The following is a 19,713-nucleotide window of genomic DNA, read 5'->3' as shown; positions in this document are numbered from 1 at the left end:
TCATATATAGCCGAACTGTCATTGTCATCCTCAGGAGCAGGCTGACAATGATACAGGGATATAATTATATATAATTATGTTTTACATCTTCTTAGAACATAACTAAAAACACTATATCCTTCAATACCAATGGTGAAGTGCCTACTATGTATAATAAAGACATTGAATTCAAATGTCCAAAGTATAATAAATTCTACAAATAAGCAATAAAACTGCATTTTTTTTTTTTTTTTTTTGTGGTACGCAGCCCTCTCACTGCTGTGGCCTCTCCCATTGCGGAGCACAGGCCCTGGATGCGCAGGCCCAGCAGCCATGGCTCATGGGCCCAGCTGCTCCGTGGCACGTGGGATCCGCCTGGACTCGGGCACGAACCCGTGTCCCGTGCATCGGCAGGCGGACTCTCAACCACGGTACCACCAGGGAAGCCCCCTTTGTGGTTCTTTATATAATAGACCTGTCGTTAATGAGCAGTATTTTCTGAGACTTTCACTAATCCCTAGTATTAACTTAGGGTAAAAGTTCTTCCGTAAAATGTGATTAAATACAACTAACTAGAAATTATTCTTTTCACAGCAAAGCATAGAGAACAACAAAGATGATTGATCACCTTGGTTCCTTCACTAAAACTATGCCTTGCTTCAGCCTCAAACTCTGTATGACACAAAGCTTAGCTTAGGAAAATGTCTCTATGTCCTGGATTAATGGTAACTCCATTAGGTCCGAGGGCCCACTGTGCTATCCTGAGTGCCTCCCCTTAAATATGATTAATGATATAAAATATGCTGAAGAGCAATTAAGAAAAAATAATAGACCCTTGAGTGACATTGCTAAGTTATCCCAGAAGCACACATCAGTCTCTGAATGTTAACTGTAAGGTTGGCTGTCACTGCAGACTTCAGTGATTGCTTCAATAATTTGTTGTACTTAAGGAAACATATTTAACATGTAATATATGTCTTTGAGAAGCAGGACTAATTCAAAATAGCACGATGTAAGTTAAGACAATGAAAGGTTTATTCAGGTTTTCTCACATGCTATTCCCATCTCTTTAAAGCATGAGACCCAATATTTTTCTGGGTGTCAGCGAAGGGTCTGCGCAATATAAGAAATGGTACTATGAGTTGATGGTGGACCACACCGAGCCATTTGTGACCGCCGAAGCCACTCACCTGCGAGTGGGCTGGGCTTCAACGGAGGGGTACTCTCCCTACCCTGGAGGGGGCGAGGAGTGGGGTGGAAATGGTGTCGGAGATGACCTCTTCTCCTATGGATTTGATGGCCTTCACCTCTGGTCAGGTACGTAGTATCCATTGTCTTTCACAGTGTTTTTGAAGGAAATCTTTTGCCCTCACTGGACATTTCTAAAAGCTGTTGGTATTGGTGCTGTTCATATCAGGTACATTTATTTCAGAAACGTAACACTGAAATGATGAGAGTGTTACGTAAAAAGCAGAATTTCACTAGGGGAAAAAGAAAACTCTTACAATTATAGTACCTCTCCAAAAGACTTCTTTGCCTTTGAATGGTATACTTCAGACGTGGCTTTCTGATTCATGAATCAAGTGCAAAAACTTAAATGTTTCCTACTTGTTTTAATTGGTATATGTGAAGCTTTAGCTTCCAATATAAAAAAGAACCAAAACCAAATCCTGGAAAATAATTGGAATAAATAGACTAAGTTCCATCTTCTGGTGGGTAATGTAATGTCAGGAATTGGTAATTGGTCAAGTGTATTGTGAGGAGTCAGCTCATAATAAAATGATGCTTTGTTTCAGAAGTGTGGAACGGTTTAAAAATGAATGAATAGTTCATTTCACTAGCTACCACTGCAAAGCTTTGATGGTTGAAAGTATATTAAAAATGAGTAATATATAAAAATAAAAATAGTACTCTTTTTTCAGATTTATTAAAACATGTATTTTGATTGGCTCTATTTAACAGTTTACTGTTTGATTATGTAGATATTGGAATTCATTTGGATTCTGCAGACATATGCTTGTATTCATACAGCTGCATTTAGAATGAACCTGATATATTTTATAGCACATTTAACATACAAAAAATAGAGAGAGGTTCCTTACATTACAGAAAGCTGAACTTTGCCTCTCATGGGCAAATCAAGTGGTATTCATTTATTAATGCTTTATAGGCCTCATAAATTATGAAAAGAACATTTTTAATTAAATATAATTAAACCTAAGAGTTTATGGTAAGGAATTTATAAAGAAAAGCACTCCATGTAGTTGTATCGAACAATAATACTTACTAAAATTTTCCTTTATTTGGTGCCAATAGCTCAGTAGCCTGGAGGAGATGAAGCTGTATGTTGGATATTTCATCTAACCTGTGGGGCACTGGTTGGGACCCAGGCTCTAGTGTGGTGTGTCTTAACACAGGTGTACTGCGCTGGTCAGAAGAGAGTCACAATGCTTGTTACAGAATTTTTCTACCCACCAAACGAAGACAAAGCCCTGGCTTCAGAAGACCTGACAAAGATGAAATAGGGTTAATGTCTGTTTGATTATACATTTATAATATATAATATATAATATAACTATCATCTTCAGATATTATCCCCTCTCTCTACCTTCGAGTATCACTCCACACAAAATGGGTCCTCAGGTGAATGAATGAAGCATGTTCACTTGTTTTCCCATTACACAGAGATTAGGGGAAAAACGAAACAAAACATTACACTGGTTAAAAAAAAAATGCTGAATTGCATCTCATTATTTTAGCCATATAACGCCACTTCACCATTTTCATGTTTGCATTTAGTTTGAAGCTTTTTCTGTCAACACAGAGGAAGAACCCAGAGCTTCTGGAGTTGAAAGTGTATGCAATATGCCTTTCATGGCAAAGTATCTTTTAAACAGAGTGATAAGAGCAACAAAAATATTGAGTGACTCTATGCAGGTATCACAGAAAAGAGGATACATTGTGGAATTTCAAGAGAAATTCATCCTGAAACTTTGTATCAGGAGAAAATATTTGACTGTTTTTTCAAATGGCAAGAAAATATGCACTCTACCATGCCTGTAGTTGAAAGCTATGTTCTCTCAAGCCCTGGGATCTATTGCTAATTTTAGATTCAGGATCAACAAAGATAAATGTAAACTAATGGGCTTCTGACTGAGTTATGTGGTTAAATCCACTGTAATTCACATAATCTTCTTGGGTTCACTCTCCTATTCCTTTTCTTTTTAATAGTTGAAGTAGAATTTAAAGTATCAACTATCTGTGATTTCTGAGAGAGAACACTTAACTTTTTGTGATTGGAGGGTGGAGATATTCCTTGTAACCAGAATTTGGCTTATCAGCAAAAGTTTTGAGCTCTGTCTTCATTGCTTCTTCCCAACTTAAACTTTGCATAGCATTGATATGTTCCCCTTGTGTGAATGAGAATTGGATTGGGGCAGCAGTCCCCATCCTTTTTGGCACCAGGGACCCGTTTCATGGAATACAGTTTTTCCGCAGACGGGGCTGGGGGTGGGAGATGGTTCAGGCGGTCATGGGAGCGATGGGGAGCGGCAGATGAAGCTTCGCTTGCTCGCCCACTGCTCACCTCCTGCTGTGCGGCCCGATGCTGGCCCTGGGGTTGGGGACCCCTGGATTGGGGCATCCACATCCTGTGTTTGTAAGGACCAAAAGTGTGGAAAAACCTTGGTGATTTTGGAGAATTTAAGTATAAAAGTATGGAGGAATGTCATAGAACAGTATGGGAAAGCTGGGTAAGGATTCTCTTACAGGACCTATGAATCAGACCACTGCTATCTTCTTTTCTGGCTAATGCAGTGAACAGGAATATAGTTCTTATATGGATTTGATCTGAGTTTATGTAAATGCAACCTTAAAATGCTTCCTAGTGGATTCAGCAGTGTGAGTGCCATTGAAACTGTGGACTTAGGCTGGTCACTAGTGACCTTATCTCTCTTACCTGTTTCTTTCAGGCATTGCAAAACAGTTAACCATGGTCATTAGTATTAGCATTATAGTATCCCTCAGATTGAGCAATATATTTGGATTATAGTAAATATGTTTAATAACATTATCAGCTACAGATCTTGATACAAACAGGGATATAGACCTTTATCTGTGAGTTCTGTTGCTTTTGTATGACTTTTTTTTAACAAGCTGCCTTTATTATATCCAGGGAATTCTAGAGGGACCACCTGATAATGAATGTATTGCTTGCAGATTTGAATATTGGTAAAATTTTAAAAAAGTACACAGTTTAAAATGTAGATATGCTCTACTACTGGCATTTCAGATATGCTGTTGGTAGAAATCTTGGCATGCTAGAAATTTTAAAAAGATGTTATAAAGAATGCAAAGCTTGCATCATCAAATCTATTTTTGTCTTTGCTCAAATTGAGAAATTTTGTATGTTTGCATTTGTGAGCATGTGTGTTTGGGAGGACCTTACCTTCTTGTTTTCCATTGTGCCCATGGGACTAATCGGCCAAGGAGTATGACACAGTCAAGAATGGGCATAGGTTATAGGCTGGCTAGGGCAAGAAATGACATTTATCAAATATCATTTTCATGCCTCAACTTGTATCCTGCTGTATCCTACTTAAGAAGCCAACCAAGACCTTGTATGAAATAAGTTATAGAACAGCAACAAACCAGTTGACATGTATTGTCTCTCAATAAACAATGCACAAATGAGCACATTTTCTGCTTTCATTATCCCTTTATATTTTTATTTTATAAAACAAAATGGATTTAATCTTTCAGAAGGGGACTGAAATAAATACCTGCTGTGTCTGAGACTATTCTTATAAACCATTAATTTAATCATCATAACAACTCTGCAAGGTGATGGAATTTGGTTTACAAAAAATCAAGGTTTATAGAGCTTAAGTAATGTGCTGAAGGTCATACAAGTAGTAGGTGATAAAGTAGCAATTTGACCTCAAGCCTTTCGCTAGAGATTTTCCCCTGACATCATTATATTATCAGCTGTAAGATGATATCAGCATCAAACACCATCCATCTGCATGCAAAAATTTCTGCATGTCAGAAGGACCATTATACAATAAAGATAACAGCATGGCTCCTGAAAAAAACAACAATTTTTTTGGTAAAGGATTTGACATATAACATTAATACGCATTCAAGATTTAGTCTAGTCCAGTACCGTTTGTTGATTGTCACTGCCTACTCAGATCTTTGACTCAGGTTCTGAAGATGATTCTCTGAGATAAAGATGCATTACCCTCCTTAATGTGTTTCCCCATAGGTTGTATTGCCCGTACTGTCAGCTCACCAAACCAGCATCTGTTGAGAACTGATGATGTCATCAGTTGCTGTTTAGATCTAAGTGCCCCAAGCATCTCCTTCCGAATTAACGGACAACCTGTTCAAGGCATGTTTGAGAATTTCAACATTGATGGCCTCTTCTTTCCAGTTGTCAGTTTCTCTGCAGGAATCAAGTTAGTATTTCTATGTTTTTTGGTCTGTTTGCCTCCTCACTTCTCATTCTTTCATGGAAGACTCTGCACTGCCATCGCACTTGCTTTGCTTACCTTCTCTCTCTCACTCCTGGGCGTCTGTCCACAGGGCATTTTGCCCCTTCCTTGAAGGGTGAAGATAAGGTTCACCTAAGAGGGGAATCTCAGGAGGCTGAATCCTTTGTTCATATTCCAACCATTTAGATATGCAATCTGCTGACTGTCCTTCTATCCAGTGTTCCTGAAATATTTCGAGTCCATTTAAGTTCACTTTTTTTTTTAGTAAGGGTAAATAAACAATGTTGCATTAAAAATACCATTTATTTTCTCATATTTATTTTCATTAATTTTTCTTTTCATTACATTCTGCCACCCTACTCCAAACCCCCTCACTTCTACCGAAACCACATGTTTTTTGGTTGATCAGGTCAAGATGACTCCTTTCCATGTCACCCTCTACCTGCTATACTTGTAAATTATCTGCGTATGGTCAGCTGGGTCAAGGTAGTTTCCTCTAACCCTTTGCTTTTTTGCTACTACCAGATGGAAGAGAAATTAAAGTGATAATTTAGTATGTAGAAGTATCATTTGAGTCCCCTTTAAGGAATTTCACAGGGAACTTGGACTGTGACTATTTTTTCTTTTTATCAGATCTCATCCAGCCCTGCAATTTTAAGTATACAGATATTTAGATCAAGTCTATTCTTTCTCTGTTGATTATTTGGGCACCTTGAGACATTAAATGACCAAATACTATGAACAGGTATTTCATTCACATAGGAATACGGTGCATATGCTTTTATTATTTCTCCAGAGAGTGGTAAGTTTTTGCTGAGCCATTAACATAATTTAATCAGGTTTTACTTTTATGATTAGAGGCTCTTAATCTCTAAGGTACTGACATTATGGTGGTACTTAGGGAAAAAATGTGGCTTCTGACAAAGCTAATTTTGTACTCATAATTTATTCCTCTATTCTATTGATTAGGAAACTTTTCTGTATGCCAGAGATATAACCGACCCCGACATGCATCCTTTTCAGGGTACGCTTTCTGCTTGGGGGGAGACATGGAGAATTTAAATTCCTTCCTCCGCCCGGGTATGCTCCTTGTTATGAAGCTGTTCTGCCAAAAGAAAAGTTGAAAGTGGAACACAGCCGAGATTACAAGCAAGAAAGGACTTATACACGGGACCTCCTGGGTCCCACAGTTTCCCTGACACAAGCCGCCTTCACACCGATCCCCGTGGATACCAGCCAGGTACCCAGATCGTCAGCTGTGATGGCAACGTTTGAATTGCAGTCATTCCCATATGCAGTGGCTTTCAAACTTTTGCCTGCATACGAATGCATTTTACAATAATACAATTTATGTGTATAATTGGTTTCATAAACTAATGCTTACCCTTACCATGTCCACTTAGCCATTTGCCTACTCTATTCTGTTTTGTTTTTTAAGGGCGGTTTCAAGCCAGTAAATTGACTTTATAATGTACTAATGGGCCACAACCTGAGGTAATGCATACTGATTTTAGAGTGTTGTTTTTTTTACCTAGGGTAGTGGTGGAGTTTTCAATTTCTTCTCCCATCTAGATACATTTGGTGTTTTGAAGTGATTAACTGACTTTTATCCTGGGTAGAGATTAAGATCGTGAGCTCTAGGATTATGATCAGAATGCCTGGGATCGAATGTATGCTCTGGGACTTGAGAAAATTACTCATCACATTCATTGGGATGTTCAGAGTACATTTGACATAGTTAATAAATAACACATTGGCACAATACTTTGCAAATAAGCACCCAAGCAATGCTAGCAGTTACTCTTGCTTTTCTCTTTCATAGACTTGAAAGTATCCTGACATTGACAATGAATTAAGTATTGCTCTATTTTAATGGTGAAGTAACTTCATTCCGGTTAGATATTCATAGTTTGTTCATTAGCTTTTGAAGATCAGAGAAATGTCTGAAGTCTGAAATAGAATTAATAGCAGGCCTCAGAAGCTTCCGCTGTTTGGTTCCTTGAACCATATTTCTTGTCTCTCCCTGCTGGCTTTGTATATGGTGCCGCCACATAAACAAACAAGCTTTGTTCATGGCTAAAATTCAGTGTGTGTTGCCATCGCTGGAACATGGCAGGGTGTGTATGGTGCTACCAGAGTTGAGCGGTCAGCACGACTGGAGGATGGAAATGGACTGGAATGGACAGTGGGATTCTGTGCTGTCACTAGCACAGTTAGGATCTCCTGAGCCCTGGGTAACCTCTACTGTTTGGAGAGAAGGAGACAGGGATGGCCCGCCCCCTGTGGAAACTCTGCCGCATCCCTGGGCATGGTGGGCAGTTGCCTGCTCTCTGTGTTGAGGGACTGCTTGTGGGGCACATGCCAGTGCATCGCCAGGTGTGCACAGCCAACCCGTCACCTGGAAAACCATTTTGTGTTATGAAGAGGCCGTTAAACTTCCCCTTTTTAATGGGAACAGGTTTAGATTTTTTCACCTGAGGCTTATATTTGGAAACCACTAAAAGTAACAGAGTTAGGGAAAACATAAGTAACTGCCATCAGATATTTCTAGACACAGAGAGCGAGCGGATTATCTTTTGGACACTGAATTGCCTTCATTCTAGCTGGTGGGTGCTGGCCAGTTTGGTTTAAGAACTCTGGGATGATTTCTGTTTTTAAATAATGCATATTCTGGTGGTTATACCAAATCCATTAGGACTTTTTTCTTAATGATGGCCATCCTCAGCAATACTCTGTTTTCTTTCTTTCTAACTTTCATTCATAATTTCCCCAAATTTACCTATTAATTGCTTAGATACCTAGTTTTACAAATTTAGATGGTTTGGAACCTTGTTATATGATTATATTTTAATGGTTGATGAGACTGGTTTATTTGGTTCAACTCACAGTGAGGACGATTAACACTGCATTTTCTTGCATTTCTTTCTGATGTGTTTTCTTTTTCTTTTTCTCAATTTTAGGTTGTGTTGCCTCCCCACCTGGAGAGGATAAGAGAAAAACTGGCAGAGAATATCCATGAACTCTGGGTTATGAATAAAATTGAACTTGGCTGGCAGTATGGTCCGGTACATAATTTTGTAGATTATTTTTAGATTCTGTTAGTACATCTTTCTGAAAACATAACTTCTGCTCACTCATCCTGCTACGTGGTGACATGAGTCGATCCGATTGATTTTTTCCCCCTACACTTTAGTTTTTGGGCATTTTTTATTTACGAGAGGGAATGACATTAGTGGCAGGTTCATTGAAGGATGGCTTAGTTGCCTAGACAACTGAAAAGTTTATCAGTCTTCAGGCTGAAAGTTACATTTTTAAATCAAGGTTAACATATACAGACAATAGGCATTGATTTCTAAGGAACTCAGGAAAAAAACTGATATTGAAAGTGAAAACTGAAAATAGAAAGAAGTCAGTTTACTCTCCTCCTCCGATGTTTCACTTCTTTTAGTCCCAATTGTACGTAGCAGTGTAAGTCCTCTTGGCAAAGATTCAAGATGGTTTCGTAAGTGGAAGAGAGGCTGAGAAATAATGACTGCATGCGTTTCCAAATGATTATTTTTCAGAGAACTTAGTTTACAGTTTATCAATAAAATTTAGATGAAATAAAACCAAAACAACTCCCCGTGTAATCCCAGTGTAGCATATATCGTTTTTTAGCAGGACTGTGGCAACACTTTCATTTTTATGATATTAATAGCCTAAGTATCCCAAAGGTTGTAACACTTTCTTACATTTGACTGAATATAGAAATGAGTGTATTCAGCCAGTCATACTTATTACATTGAGCTTTGAATAATGACATTTATTATTAGTATTAGTGATAATACCATATGATACTTTATACTAATCAGTATGTTTGTTTATTTAGAGCTTTGCCTTTTTACATATACTCCCGATTACAAGTAATAGGTTAATTTTCCTAACAACACACTGGGCTGTGTGTTATTACTTCAGTTTGACCAGTGATGTCACAGCTGGGGATTCTCATAGAGCTGTCAAATGCCCTGACAGCTAGTTAGTAGCTGTGCTAAGACTAGGATGTATGTTCTCTAGCTTCTAGTCCAGAATTGTTTTCACTATTAAGACTTACTGATGCATGATCAGAAAATGGGATCCTTTCATTAATTGAGTAATGGTTAGACCGTTGTCAAATCAGCAAGCACTTACAAAGTTACCGTGTTAAGTATATAGTTTTGTGCTATATTCATGGACTTCTAAAAATAGAGGAAATGAATAAATGCTAGATAAGATATTTACCATATTTAAAGTCAGTAAGAGGAGAGATATCATGAAGGTGTACCTAGTCAATTGCCAGAGGAGTTACTGACGGAATTTACCACAAGATTCACGATGAGGCAGAGATTTGAGTTATGGACAAAATTTGGAGAAAGATAATTACAGGCTAAGATTTAAAAACATCTCATAACAACTCCCCTCCAAAAAAAAAAAAAACAAAAAACCCGTACAGTAACAGGAACTGTTTAACAGGCTTATGCTCAAGAAAGATGATTTCTATTGCAAGCTTCTAAAGGTTGCCTAAATGATGACGTTCTACAGTGAACTTACTTATGTTTCTTCTTTTAAAAAAAGAGGAAATATAAGGTCTCATTATTATCTATTTTTGCAGTTAAATCCAGTTCATTTCAATACCATATCTTCTAATGCTGCTAGTCTGTAGATGCTGAAAGAGAATACGGTGCCTCTGAGCCATCCTGGTTGCTGCCAGTTATCCTTCACCTGGTCCTGTCTGGTTAAAGCAACCTTGGGCTTTATGTTTATTGGGCCTCCAGGGTGGAGATTAAGCACTTAGTCTGTTGCTGTAGTGCTGGCATCTGGCACCTTTCCTGGGACAGGGAACATACTCAAATACTTGCTGATAGGACGAAACGGTTGTTTTCTTAGGGCTCATTCTGGGCAGGCACAGCTCCAGGTATCATATCAGAGGGTCAACAATTTGGGAGAGTCTCAAACTGACACATGAGGAGATTTCACATTGTTCTACCATGTAATAATTGACCTTGTGTCCTGCTTCTTTTACAAGGGTTTTCCTAAAACTCCTTCCAGATTAGTGGCCACCATCCCTGACTTTATGATCTCTGTTAGTCTAGACTTAGGTACATCCCTGTTATTGAGACTAATTCCATAAGTTCTTTGACATTTTAAATGAAGTGTTCAACTGTGTTTTACTTTAGAGCAATTTGAACTGTTGAATAAGTTGGGGTTTTTTGTTTGTTTTTACTTTTTGGAAATAACTTAGTTTCTTTAAATGTCTTTGCGATGTGTTTCACAGGAGCATCATGTAAGAGCTCTATTTTATGGAATAACATCAGGCCTGTCCATTCAGGCATTCATGCGTCCCTTTTGCCTGATGTGCTTGGTACTGGGGTCACCAAATGGAAAAGACCTTGTTTTAGTCAGTTTGCCTTTTTTAAGAGCTTCTGGTTTAGCTGAGTGATAGATACACAAACAGTTAACAAGCTAAGTACTGTAGTGGAGATGCTAACTGTGAGGGAGGAATATTTACAGCTTTTCTGGTGAAATCAGGGAGGGCTTCCAGGAGGTGGTAAATATTTGCTCTGCTGTTTTTGTGGAAGAGCAGTGAGCCTGGAGGCAGGAAAAGGGGTCAGGGAGAAGACTCAGGTGGCCCAGGTGAGAGGTTGTGAGTTTCCCAACTGTGTGCCAGCAGTGGGGCTGGAGAGACATGACTGCAGATGTTTTGAAGTTCCACTATGGGATGTGGATAAGAGAGGGAAGGAAATCTGGGTAGATTTCTGGTTTTAGCTTGGACACCCGAGAGGATGATGGGGTCAGTTACTCTCTGGCGTAGAGAATAGAGGGGAAGTGGAAATTACATGAACACAGATTAAATTATCTCCGGAATTGGGCATGTTCATTTTTACCTTTATGTTTAGAATTTAGTGTTACACTTTGTAATTCTAGATTTCATTTCCAAAGTTACACACTTGAATAAGTAAATAAACTGTGCTTTTGTGTAAGTCCTGTTCATTTGCAATGATCACTGGAAAGAAAGGAATAACTATCTTGTTTTTAACTTGGCGACTCCTGAAAACTTAAAAAAAAATTCTTACTCGTGTTTACCTACTTTTTATGAGGCATTTATAAAGCCTGGTAATTATTACCATGTAGTAATTTGTTCCCTGACAGCATATGGCTGTGATCGTGGTGTCACCACGGCAGTAATGCCTGTGTAATTTTGGTCTCTAAGAAGATAAAAACCTAATTACTAATGCAAGGGTACAGAACATCTTTCTCATTAATTCATCCCTAAAATCTTGAATTTAGTTTATTCTGATTGCTAATCCATGTTTTCAAGGATTAATATGAAAAATGGCTGTGGGATGTTAACTGACTTTGGTAAAGCACTGGAGAGATTTGTGAGAGCAGAAGTAGCTTACGTGGGGTGAAATGAACAGCTGGAACCACCTCCAGGAGTCTGTATTAATCAGTCCTGATGTTAATTGATGTCTCTAATCTGTTTGGCTCTAAACACGTAAAACTTCCTGCACATCAAAACTAAGTGATTACTGCACCTTCTTACCTAGAATTCATTTCAGTTTACAAAATATTTGTTCTGTGCCTGCCATGTACCTGGCATGTTCTAGGTGCTGGGAACACATTGTCAAAAAGCAAAAGAGATCAAATTCCTGTTCCTTTGGTCATACATTCTAGTTGCAGGGAGATAGGCAGTAATGCAATAAATAAAGACCTAGTGTGTTCACAGGTGGTAACTGTTACGGGAAAAAAAAAAGTAGGGTGGGTGGGCAGATTGGCATATTAGGAAGGCGGGCAGGATGAGCCTCATTGAGAAAGTAAGATTGAAGCAAATGCTGGAAGTTGCTCGGAGAGTGGGCATGGGGGATTCAGGGTAGAGCAGGCATGGACACTGGGGCCAGGAACGGTGCCAAATGGAAGACATCAGGAAGCCCAGACAATGCCAGGCTTGACCACTGGCCTCGAATATTAGCCGTGCCTGGGAGATGACAGAGGCAGCTTAGCTGGGGTGATGGTCTGGGTTTCCCTTCTTGCTTCCCCCTTCGCTTTCCTCCATGCAATTAGATTACCATCGCTAGTATCTGACCTTAGAAACTATTATATGTCGATATCCTGTTCTGTTTCAGGTTAGAGATGACAATAAGAGACAGCACCCGTGTCTGGTGGAGTTCTCCAAGCTGCCTGAACAGGAACGCAATTACAATTTACAGATGTCGCTTGAGACCCTGAAGTGAGTGTCTTAAATTTCCTATTTTCCTATCTGTATTACACGAAAGAAACCAAGTGTTGATATTATGCTTTAATTCATTTTAATTCCGGTTAGAAATTTCCATAATGCATTGGTTAGATTGAATCAATATTTGTTTGGAACAGACTTTGAGCATATTACTTTATGTTTTTGTGCTCTATGTAAGTATTTCCCAAAGAGTATTCTACAGATGTTTATGAGTATTTCGGAATACAAGGATTTTGGCATTGGATGCAGTGCTCCTCAGAATGTCAGTCATAAATTGTTACCAGTGTGTGACTAGGTAAATGAAGGTTTGAACAAGTGTTTAGAAATTTTTATACCAATTTAAGGTATTGCACTGAGCTTTGAATAATGGCATTTATTATTAGTGTTAGTGGTAATACCATATGATACTTTATACTAATTGGTATGTTTATTTATTTAGAGCTTTGCCTTTTCACATACACTCTCACTTACAGGTATTGGGTTAATCTTCCTAGCAGCACACTGGGCTGTGAGTGTTATTATTTCAGATTTACCAGTGATGTCACAGCCGAAGATTCTCATAGAGCTGTCAGATGCCCTGACAGCTAGTTAGTAGCTGTGCTGGGACTGGGATCCAGCTTCTCTAGCTTCTAGTTTAGAACAGTTTTTCACTGTAAGACTTGGTGATGCATGATCAGACAATGGGGTCCTTTCATTAACTCAGTAATGGTTAGACAACTGTCAAATCAGCAAGTACTTAGGAAGTACCTTATTAAGTATATAGTTTTGCACTTTTCCATCCTTGATGGCCTCGAAGAACTGGATTTGTTCCAATAGGTCACTTATCTCGAAACCTGCTTATATTAGGAATAAACCAATACTTTTGTCCTTTCTCTGTTTTGTTTCAGTTTTGTTAAGTGCAAAGAGCTAGTTCTATTGAAGTTATTTTACCAAAGACCCAGAACATAAAGCTTAGACACTGTTTCAAATTCTAGGATTTGGGTCCAGGTATATATCTTCAAAGATCTGGTAGTGATTTTCCTTATGAAAATTAACAAATTGGGCCTAGAATGAGTTTAGGTTCTACTAGTAACTTAAAAGGAAAAGGAGTATATACAAATCGAGTGAATTGAGAAACCACTACAGGTAAAAAATGACAAAGCTTTCCTGTAATAAGGAATGCAGAACACATCACTGTGACCTCCTCTTCAGGGTCTCCTATCTGCCTTTGTGGTCTTGATGTGAAGCTTGTACATTTAGCTTGCTAATTCACGGCAGCCCATTATTTGCCCATCTTTTACAACAAAATGTTTTTATTGAAAGTTCATGGCCTAAGATATTTTAGTTAAATTTGCAGTACATTCCCTATAATTTTAGCAATTGACAGCTAAGCTAGCTAGGCAAATCCTGGGAAGACTGGAATGTAGAGATCTCCATACCAGTCTCCTTGGTATGTTGAGCCTTTGACTGCTACACATAACCTAATCTCATTCCTAACAGCTACTGGTGGCTGGTTTGATTAATCATCAGACTGCACGTACCATGGTGCTGTTGCCTATGGCGAATGCTAATAACCCTTTTCATATTTGTTAATATTTATATGGTTTTATGATGAACTAATTTCACTTGTTTCTTTAAACTTTAAATTAGGGGGAAAAGAGCTCCTATTTCTCCAAAATTCACACTATGCCCAATTCCAGTAGTTAAAGAAAGTACAGTACTTTATGTATTTCCTTTATTCACTTGGTTAGTTGATAGGCAGTAGAGCAGAGTGGGTAAGAACATAGAGTCTAGATGGTTGGATGGTCTAGATTTAAGGACTTGCTCCTACAAAGGGAATCTTAGGTTCTCTGAACCTTAGACTTTTTAGCATCAGTTTAAAATGGGGATCATAGTGTATCTACTTTATGGAATTGTAGTGGGGACTAAATGATACAATACTGATAAAGCCTTTAGCACCGTAATGTCTAACAGAAGAAGCACTCTGTAAAGTTCAGTTTTTTTAAAAAAAAATAATGCACTGTGGGTGGGATTAGCAACTTTACTCATTTACATTCTGAGGAGTGCCAAGTGACAAATAAACAAATGATTATTACAGAATATTCCTTATTTTGGATGTTGGGTGATTTCGTGTGAATATGAATTTTTGTTGCTCTTTCTGTGATTTTTTTATCACGTAAATTGTCGAAAAAGACAGCTTACTTCCGATTTGAATGATCATCTGTGTGCTGTACAGCACTGCAGAAATTCTGACACCCTCTTCCAGAACAGCACTGTGCCACCCTAGCCTAAGCTACCATTTTTTTAAGTTGAAGTATAGTTGATTTACAATGTTCTGTTAGTTTCAGGTGCACAGCACAGTGATTCAGTTATACATATATATATATATATGTATATGTATGTATATTCTTTTTCAGATTCTTTCCCATTATAATTTATTACAAGATATTGAATATAGTTCCCTGTGCTATACAGTAGGTCCTTGTTGGTTATCTATTTTATATATAGTAATATGTATAAATCCCAACCTCCTAATTTATCCCTCCCCCCCCTTTCCCCTTTGATAACCATAAGTTTGTTTTATATGTCTGTGGGTCTGTTTCTGTTCTGTAAATAAGTTCATTTGTGTCTTTCTTTCTTTTTTTTTTTTAGATTTCACATATAAGTCAAATGCTATGATATTTGTCTTCCTCTGTCTGGCTTACTTCACTTAGTATGATAATCTCTAGGTCTATCCATGTTGCTGTAAATGGCATTATTTCATTCTTTTTTTATGGCTGAGTAATATTACACTGTGCATATGTACCACATCCTCTTTATCCATTCATCTGTTGAGGGACATTTAGGTTGCTTCCATGTCTTTAGCCTAAGCTACCATTATTCCCCACCTGAAACTATAAAACTGTCCCAACAGATCCAGTTGAAATATTAAGCTAGCTCTTCTCTTACCCATTCTGTACTCTGATCTTTTTCAAATATTTAGTGTCATTTCTCCCTATTTGAATTCCTTTAATGGCTTCCCATTGCTCTTAAGATAAAGGCAGTACCTTAATTTGCCCAGTGGTCCTGCAAGGTCTTGCTCCCCTTCTCACCACCATCATCATGTAGGAGGCTACTCTTCTTTTTCCTTGCTTGCCGTCACACTAGTCTTTGTTTTGCACACCTGTTTGCATGTTCCTTCCCCCTTCTTTATGTCCATTTCCTGGAATGCTCCCCTCCATGCCCTGTTCTCATCCTTTACATCTCAGGTCACTTCTTCGGGAAACATTTGCTGAGCTCCTTGACTCAATAAAGCCCCCTTTCATAGGCACTCAGCCTGTTTGTATCTCTCAGCCTAGAAACTGTCCAGTTATGTATAATGACAGGATGGCCTCTCTACTCCACCAGACCTAAGTTTCTTGAGGGCAGGCATCTGATTTTGATTTTATTCACCATCTTTTGAACTTTACACAGAGCTCAGTAAATATTTCTCGAATGAATGAACCAACGAATAAGCAATAAAGCTCAGTCTCTAGCCAGGCTTTTGTATACCAAGTGGTTATCATGGACAGGGTGCGTCCTGTTCTCTCTGTGGCTTGGGGCCAGTCTGTTTCCTCCTCTTGTCGGTGGTCATACACTTGAAGTGCTAAATTGCAACACGAACCAATCATTGCCACTTAATCTTGTAGCAAATATGTGCTGAATGCATATGCAGGTTACTGTGGGAAGCACAGGAATCAGATGGAGAGCCCACCTCCAGCTCGTCCTTTTCCACTTCCCATACTCTGTTCCTCTCTGCTAACCTCTGCACAAGCTCCACAGCTCACGCTGCTCTCTCCCCACCCTCTGCAGACTTTAAAACCATTTTAAATGGGTGAGTTGAACAGTGTTAAGTCAAATAAAATGGTTTTAATAAAGATAATATAAAGACAAAAGAGTTCTTATTCAGAGAACTTGGTGTGGTTGATAGCATTGAATAGGTATTTTAAATGATCTGTTGTTCTCATTTAAAAGTCTCTTTGGGTTAGACATAGAGTTCTTAGGTATGATACCAAAAATGCGATCTATAAAAGAAAACAAAATCAATACACTGGATCTCATTGAAAGTAAAACCTTTTGTAATACAAAAGAAACCACATAGGAGATGGAGACTCAGGCCACAGATAGGGAGAAAATATTTATAAATCGTGTAAGTTTACATTTATAGGGTTTGTAGTAAATCGTACAAGTCCTGATAAAGAATTTGTATACAGAATATATAGGTAACTCTTACAACTCTGTAATAAGAATACATACGGCCCAAGTAAAAAACAGGCAAAACGCTTGAGTATATATTTTAATAAAGAAGATATGTGAATGGCTAATAAGCACATGAAAAGATGCTCAACATCATTAGTCATTAGGAAAATGCAAACTGAATCACAATGAGGTACTACCACACACATGCTGGAATAGCCATAATCAAAATGACAGATATACTCAGTGTTGGTGCAGATACAGAAAAAACTGAAATCTACATGTATTACTGATGGGAATGTAAAATGGCCCTGCCACTTGGTGGTTTCTTAAAACGTTAAACATAAATTTATGATACAGCCTAGCAATTCTACTCCTACATACGTACCCAAGAGAAATGAAAGCCTATGTTGACACAAAGACATGTTCATAGAAGCATTATACATAACATCCCCAAACTGGAAAAACTGCAAACATCCATCAGCTGATGAATGGATAAACAAAATGTAATGGAGCCATACAATGCAATACTATTTAGCAATAAAAGGAAATAAACTACTAATGTGCATTACAGCATGGATCAACCTAAAGAATATGGTAAGTCAAAGAAGCCTGACATGAAAGATTTAATACTGTATGATTCTATTTAGACGAAATGTCCAGAAAAGGCAATTCTTTTTTTTTTTTTTTTTTTGCGGTACGCGGGCCTCTCACTGTCATGGCCTCTCCCGTTGCGGAACACAGGCTCCGGACGCGCAGGCTCAGCGGCCATGGCTCACGGGCCCAGCCGCTCCATGGCATGTGGGATCTTCCCAGACCAGGGCACGAACCCATGTCCCCTGCATCGGCAGGCGGACTCTCAACCACTGTGCCACCAGGGAAGCCCAGAAAAGGCAATTCTTTAGAGACAGACAGCACATTTATGATTGCATGAGGATGGGTATGATCAATGACTGCAGACAGGCATGGAGAATCTGATGGGGTGATGGAAATATTCTAAAACTGGATTGTAGCGTTGGTCATATAGTGCTAGCCATTATTGTCACTTAATGTATTAGGCAGGGTTCTCCATATGTTATAATCAGATTTCTTGGTAGGCATGCACTCAGAAGTTTAACTACCTGGATTTAAGATAAATCCCAATGTTATTGTCACCCTTGAGTTCCCTTAGAGCTGGGTTTGGGATCCTACTTGACCCTTTCATAGCCCTGTACATATGTCACTGCATGCAAGACACTGTGTTATAGTTAATTTTTGTCTTAGTTCTCACTGGCCTATAAGCTTATCCCCAGAACTTAGCACAGGACCTGGCTTTCAAAAGATACTTATTGAATAGATAAATGAATGGAGGATGATGGCAGGAAACTTCCTGTTCCTTGGACAGTGTTTGAATAAGCATAGCCTGTGTTTGTTCTGTGAGTCAATTTTTGATTCTTCTGTTGCCAGTCAATCTCATTTGAAGTGGCACATTCTTTAGATAATTTCATAGCTTCAGTTAGCTCTTGCTCTATCCATATTTTTGCAGTTTAACACTCCAAAGGTAATTTCACGGGCACATCTCAATTTTGCCATATATAACCTAAAATTTAACTTGATAACGGTGTGTGTAAGTGTGTGGGCTTGTGTGTGTGTGTGTATCTATATCTCCATATTGTCGTTTTTTAAATGTGATGGAGGGTAAGTATAGATGGATTTTAGATACTTGCTACCTTCCTTTTGCAACTGACCACACCTTAGAAGTTCTGTCATCCACAAAGTTTATGCTGTTGCATCTTATTCTATTGAGATAGGTGGAACCACTCACTGTCATGAATAGTAAAGGATGTTGTTCTCCCTGAGTCTGGGGACTTTTAAGGTTGAGTTCTAAATGTGAATGGTGAGGATCTTTCTTGGGAAAATCAACAAAAGCTTATTCATTAAAGGGAGTAAAAAAATACAGTGTATCTAAACACTGGATAAACTGTTTCTGGCCAGTTGGAACCCTGATGTGTCATGTGAAAGGGAGATTTTTCTAGAGTAGAAAGTCCAGAAAAGGACTTAAAAACATATGGGGACTTCAGTATATCATAAAAGTAGCATTTCAAGTAAGTGATAAAAATGGATTATTCAGTAAATATTTTGTGGAGAACTGGGTATCCATCTGGGAAATAAAGTTAAATTTCTACCTTAAGATATATAGCCTCCCCTGCCCCACCCCTTCCCCGTCAAAAAAGCAAGGACGTTTCCTTCAAGTGATTTAACAATTGGGAAATCTCTTTCTAAGTATCACATAAAACTCAGAAGCCATTTTTAAAAGATAGAAAAATTCAGTTATGTAAAAACAAATTTAAAGCTCTACATAGAACAGCATAAAGAAAGTAAAAAGACAAATAACAAACTGGAGAAAATATTTGTAACTCATATCTCATATATTTGAAGAGCTTCTGAACTGCAACAACAAAACCCAAATCTAACAAAAAAGTGAATAAGGAATGTTTTCACAGAAAAAAGGAAGTACAGATATCACCAAAGCATACGAAAAAGGTGCTCAAGTGCACTTATATTAAGAAAAATGCCAATTAAAACTGTAAATGAGACATCTCATTAGCATATTAATTGATAACTCTGTGTTGGACCAGGTATGGGAAATAGGCAGTGTCATAGCTTGCTGGTGGAAATATAAATGATTACCAGCTCTATAGACATTTGGCAATATTTGTCAAACTCTGAAATGTACCACCCCTGTGACCCAGTAATTGCATGTAGGAATTTATCCTACAGATGAAGGATATAGTAAATGTATTAAATGTATAAGGT

The 19,713-nt window shown here is 38.3% G+C and overlaps 1 protein-coding gene across 2 annotated transcripts in view; it reads left to right on the top strand.

The window, feature by feature from the left end:
• Positions 1-19,713, top strand: part of RYR2 (ryanodine receptor 2) — a 729,440-nt gene that overhangs the window by 409,564 nt on the left and 300,163 nt on the right. For both annotated transcript variants that reach the window (XM_082634943.1, XM_082634944.1), the window contains exons 20-24: positions 1,055-1,296; positions 5,246-5,438; positions 6,498-6,714; positions 8,435-8,539; positions 12,614-12,717. In XM_082634943.1, the coding sequence (XP_082491069.1) occupies positions 1,055-1,296; positions 5,246-5,438; positions 6,498-6,714; positions 8,435-8,539; positions 12,614-12,717 (861 nt within the window). The remainder of the gene's footprint in view (positions 1-1,054; positions 1,297-5,245; positions 5,439-6,497; positions 6,715-8,434; positions 8,540-12,613; positions 12,718-19,713) is intronic.

This window comes from Mesoplodon mirus (assembly GCF_964341445.2).
Source record: "Mesoplodon mirus genome assembly, chromosome: 2".
NCBI lineage: Eukaryota > Metazoa > Chordata > Mammalia > Artiodactyla > Ziphiidae > Mesoplodon > Mesoplodon mirus.
Note: the sequence above shows the minus strand (reverse complement) of the source record. Positions and strands in the feature narration are given on the sequence as shown.